This window comes from Trachymyrmex septentrionalis, unplaced genomic scaffold, assembly GCF_001594115.1.
Source record: "Trachymyrmex septentrionalis isolate Tsep2-gDNA-1 unplaced genomic scaffold, Tsep1.0 scaffold17, whole genome shotgun sequence".
Lineage (NCBI taxonomy): Eukaryota > Metazoa > Arthropoda > Insecta > Hymenoptera > Formicidae > Trachymyrmex > Trachymyrmex septentrionalis.
Window position 1 is genome coordinate 718,267 of NW_017304864.1, and position 5,228 is coordinate 723,494.

The following is a 5,228-nucleotide window of genomic DNA, read 5'->3' on the forward strand; positions in this document are numbered from 1 at the left end:
CAAGTTTGACACAAAATCATATTATTTGTTGGATTTAAACAACACTTTTTTCAAAAATGTTCTTTGTCCCTTGAAAAAAAAATGAATAAGATTTACTCATAAACACATACTAAGTATTAGTAATGTTAACGCACAAATCAATTTATCCAAATAAAAAAATTTATCTAGATAAACTTTTGTTTTTTTTTTTCAAGAATTAATTTATATAAATAAAATATTGTGAAACACGCATGTTCAAAGTTAGCTATAGAAATGGCGCTCTCTTAAGTTTTTCGTCGGCGAACAGTCATAACGTTACAAGTCAATCTATTTTCGGGAATGTATTTTGATTCGCAGAAAAATATTCATATTCTATCTCCGATGTATAGTCCAAGGTGTGTATGTGTCGTTTATAGGTATAAGATACAATGTGTGTCCGTGCGTCGGAAACAATGAGGACTAGCAAATAGGTGGAAATATTATGTTGCACAAATGTACCCCTTTTCCAGACACCGCACCGTCGTTTTGTTTTGATGAATTAGAAATATATTATTTCTAACATTATCGGTATATTTCCTTATCTTAAAATTCTAACGCTAAGTGAATATATAATATGTATGCACGTGGATGCCAGTACAGAGAACACCGTTTGTTTATGCTTTACATTAAAATGTAATAATTGCGATATTTTTTTTTCAAAAATATCAGTATTTGTGTCGCTATTTCCAATTAACAATTGCAAGAAATACTATGGGAGACACACACAATCATCCTGAACACAGAAAGTTCTTAATGCAATAAACGTCAAAATGTTTTTTTCTGGATTTTTTCTTCTTTTTTTTTTCTTTTATGCTCGCCATCTTCTCTCTGAAAATGCACAGACGATCTGCCCTGGCTTCACACTCGGTAGTTAAAATTGCATCTATAGATTAGGTCTGTCTGTCAATAATAAACATGAGAGAATATTAGGCCGTGGCCTCCTCCGCGTCGCCGTTATTCTCGGTTTCGGAGCACTTCTCCTCGAGTCTTGACTTCTTTTCGGGACTCGCACCATCCTGTGCATCCTCTGCTGCATCGGCTCCGGCCGTTGATTTCCTCTTTACACAGCAACTGTCGGCTGGAGCATCTAAAATCGCAAGCAGAAAAATTATATATTATATATACTAAATCTTTTTTTTTTAATGCAGAATGACAAAAATCTTTCAATAATAATATATATACCTGTCGAGTCTCCGTTTTCTGTAGATTCTGCTTCTTTCTCATCAGTCTCCTTCTCCTCACTCGAGCCATTCTCTTTGGTTTCCTTTGTATCCCCATTTTCAGATGCTTTCGAATCCTCGTCAATTTCTTCCTGCACCACCTTTTCCTCTTCCACTACTTTCTTCTGAGGAGTAGTGACTTTTGTTTCCCTAAAAATCATAATGTAGATAATATTCTACCAGTTATACTAATCTAATATTAAAAATTTGTGATTCTCTCTCTGCTTCCTTTAATATTAAATTTTATTATTTTTTCTCTATTTTTCGTACCTATTTTGTTTCTATTTCTTATACCAAATTTTGTTTTATCAAGTATATTTTAGTTTTAACATTTAAAAGAATGCTATTTTTGAAATCATAGTATAATAGCAAAATTTATCTATCTATTATATATACAATAGATTATGCGTATAACTAAATTTTTTGTTTTGTAAATCAAACATTGATTATAAAAATATTCAATCCACAATTAGGATAACTTTATAGAATAATAAAATAATTATTAAAAACATTCATTTTTTATTTAAATTATGCTACTGCAATGATTATAATTTATCATCTATATAGATACAATACATACATAATAAATGATTATATAAGCAAAAATTCATAACAAATAGATTATTGATAAGTTAATTCAAAAGTGTGCAGTAAGATAAAATAAAAGTGATAGTAATATTAATGCCAAGAGCTATAATGGAACCGTGATAAAAACCACGAATTCGTGCGATTATACATTTCCCGGCAAGCCGTTACTTGCGCGCTCCGGCTTCGGTATTTGCTGCCGTTTCACATTGCTGACTAGCAACAAGGACGACGCGGCGAACCGAGAGAAATAGAGATAGGACGCCGCCAACAGTGGCGGCATCTAGTGAGTTTGATATTATATCGTCCCCGCAACATCGCCCCTCCCCCTCCTTCCTACCCAGTCACCACGGGTCACCCCTTCACGTCGCCGCCCGCAGCAACCGCCAACATCGCAATTACTACCACCATCGCGATACTCGCCACGATCAACCACACTGACGAGGCTTCAGCGTGGCGAATCGTTGGACGCTCGCGGTCGTAAACGCGGCGTGTAATACGTAACGCCGCGATACACACGCGTCCTCTCTTACACGCTTTCGACATCGTATCTCACGCGTGCAAGGGGAACGCGAAGGATATGCCGTTATACTCGTCTTGAGAGCGACGGGGGATCGGAACCGGTATAATTGAAAAACCGATCGATGGATAAATATAGACGGACGTCTCCTTCGCGCGTTTATCAGGAGTATCAGGCTTAAGTCTCGCTGGAGATTATACCGGTTTCGCTTCGCGCGGAGGATTCCCGACGGTGAAATCGCCGCTGTCGTCATCATCATCGTCGGCTACGTCTAATCGACAGATCGATACACGTCGTCGACCGCTTTCGGGCCGATGCGCGAGACGAAGTGCCGAACGATTTCTCTGAAGGAGAGCGAGGGAGAAAGTCATGTGAGAAGAGAGTCGGGACAGAAAGAATCGTCCTCGCAATGTATTCGTTCTGTCTTTCTCGAGCGAGGGTGGTTCCCGCGAAAAATGACGCGTGCGTGTTGCATGTGCATGTGTGTGTGTGTGTGTACGATGTACACGCACGCGCGCGCATGACGCACATCTACATAGACGACGTAAACAAACGAGCGAAGTAGTCGGAGCGGAGCGGAGAGGAGAGGAGCGCGAGGGACAAAAGGAACACGAGGCCGCCACCGCCGCCGCCATCGCCATCGCCATCGCCGCCGATCGGCGGCGGCGATGCGCTCGTCTTCGATCGTGCGCGGGCGGACGGTCGAACGGAGGGGTACGAGAAGTAGAAAGGAGAAACAGAGAGAGGATCCGACGCGGGACGAGACGATGCCGGCCATAAAACCCGCCTGCAAGTAGAGCACGCGTCGGGTCGGGTCGACTCGGGTCGCGTCGCGCGCGCGGTAAGGGCAGGTAATTTCCAGCGATCGTTAGGCGTACCGCGAATCGGCCTGAGAGTATTGTCGCGAGCGCGAGATAGATAGAGAGAGAAAGAGAGGGGCATCGCTTATTCGTTCTTTTCTCCCCTCCCCCTTCCCAGCGCGCACCGTACGTCCCCCCCTTCCTCTCTCCTCGTGTTCGACAATCTTTCTCGTCGTTGTCGTCGTCGTCGTCTTTGCGATAATTCGAAAGCGATCGAACAAGGGCGATGAGGAAATGATGACGACGACGTCGGCGGCGAGAATGATCGACGAGAGGACGCGGGGAAAGATCGGCGAGAACGTTAACGGCTTGGCGCGCAACAAAAGGAAGGAACCGACGCTGTACGCGCGATTTTTCTTCCGTCGAATCGATATCCGCCGCTTGCCGCGTATTTACGCACCGGCGAACGCATATATATTACTTACTTGACCTCTGTGTCCGCCATATCGATCGATTTTGATCGTAATCCACGCACGTTCCCGCACACGAACTCGTGAAAGCACACTTCAACCGACACGGCGGTTACGCGTCTTCTACGCACCGGTAAGCACACGTCGGAGATTCCGGTAACACCGCTGCCGCGTACCGACGCGCAAATGGCTGAGGGAAACGCGCACTGATTCGCTCGAGACTCGAGCGACTCCGGCCCGGCCGGCGCGATGGGCCGGCGGCCTTCAAACGCTTTTCTTTCCCGCTCGTTTACAGATGGCGCTCCGCTCGCCGTCAACGACACACGCGCGCGCGCCGTGCATGAGTTTCTACAAGGAGCACAAGAGGAAAACGAGCTATCGTCGAATGAATAATGAGCAACGAAATATTAGAAACAACTAGAAAGGTAATATTTAATGCTCATGGCACGCGATGTCGTCGCATCGCTATATCTTTATTAAATATTTTACATCCGACAGAATCGCGTATTTACATGACAAAAAGGATGAATGAATGATGTAATATATATGTTCATTTGCTTTGTAGTTTAAATATAATTCTGATTAATTATTAAATAAATGTAACGAAACCATATTTAATGTCTATAACGTACTACGCCGCATTAGTATATTTTTATTAAATATTTTATACCTAGCAGAATCGAATTTATGTGAGGAAAAAAAACGGTAGTTCACATATAATTCTTATAAAAAAAATGTGGTAAAGTAAGATTTAATGCTCATGACATACAATATCGCATCAATACTAGTTTTATTAAATATTTTATATCTAATAGAGTAGAATTTACGTGATGAAAAAAGGGAATAAAATATGTAATATCTATCCATTTGCTATATAGTTTAAATATAATTATTAATTTTAAAAAAGCAAATACAATTCTAATTTGATTGAATATTGAATACTTAATAGTATAATCAGATTTAAATAACGAATTAATAATATAATGTCCATTTGTTCTGTAATTTGCCAAGTACAATTTTTAATTATTTTTTAATGAGTTGCAAATTAATTTCTTTTCTATCTATAAAGATAAAAAATGTCAACGATGTAATAAGATGTATTGTTCCTACATTCACAATATCGTAAATTAAATCAACTTGTAAATGAAGGTATATCGATCCCATTTCACACATCAATACGTTTATTGTGGCTAAACCATTATATTTATTCTCTGTTGCTCATGTCTTATTCAGTGTGCTCGGTCTTTACCGCCACACATTACACGATTCTCTGTCTCGTATACGATATTATCTACAAAACTATCGTTATTCGCATCAGGCATGCCAACCTATTAACGCAAGCATTTTTGGAATATATCAGAATTATTCTGAGTCCGTCGATATCTCCGGTTCTCAAGTGCCATTGCAATCGGCGGAGGTGAGTAGAGCCAGTTAGATTTCTAAAATACATTCGACATCGCGGAGAGAGATCGCGTTCGCGAAAGCATCGATGGAAACGCGTTCAATTGCTACCCACGCCAACGAAAGCGATCGAAAGCGAGCGAGAAAATAAGGGAAATACGAACATACGCAAAACGCGGCCATTCGATTATTCGCGGCACGAAGCTCGGGCGAT

At 41.2% G+C, this 5,228-nt stretch overlaps 1 protein-coding gene across 1 annotated transcript; it reads right to left on the reverse strand.

Moving 5' to 3' along the window:
- Window positions 1-32: 32 nt before the first annotated feature.
- On the reverse strand, window positions 33-3,842 carry LOC108746377. The gene is made up of 3 exons (XM_018483109.1): window positions 3,629-3,842; window positions 1,201-1,388; window positions 33-1,105 (listed from the first exon to the last, which is right to left on the reverse strand). Exons 1-3 carry the CDS (start codon window positions 3,646-3,648, stop codon window positions 945-947), a joined length of 369 nt encoding a protein of 122 aa, XP_018338611.1. The 5' UTR covers window positions 3,649-3,842; the 3' UTR covers window positions 33-944.
- Window positions 3,843-5,228: the final 1,386 nt, after the last annotated feature.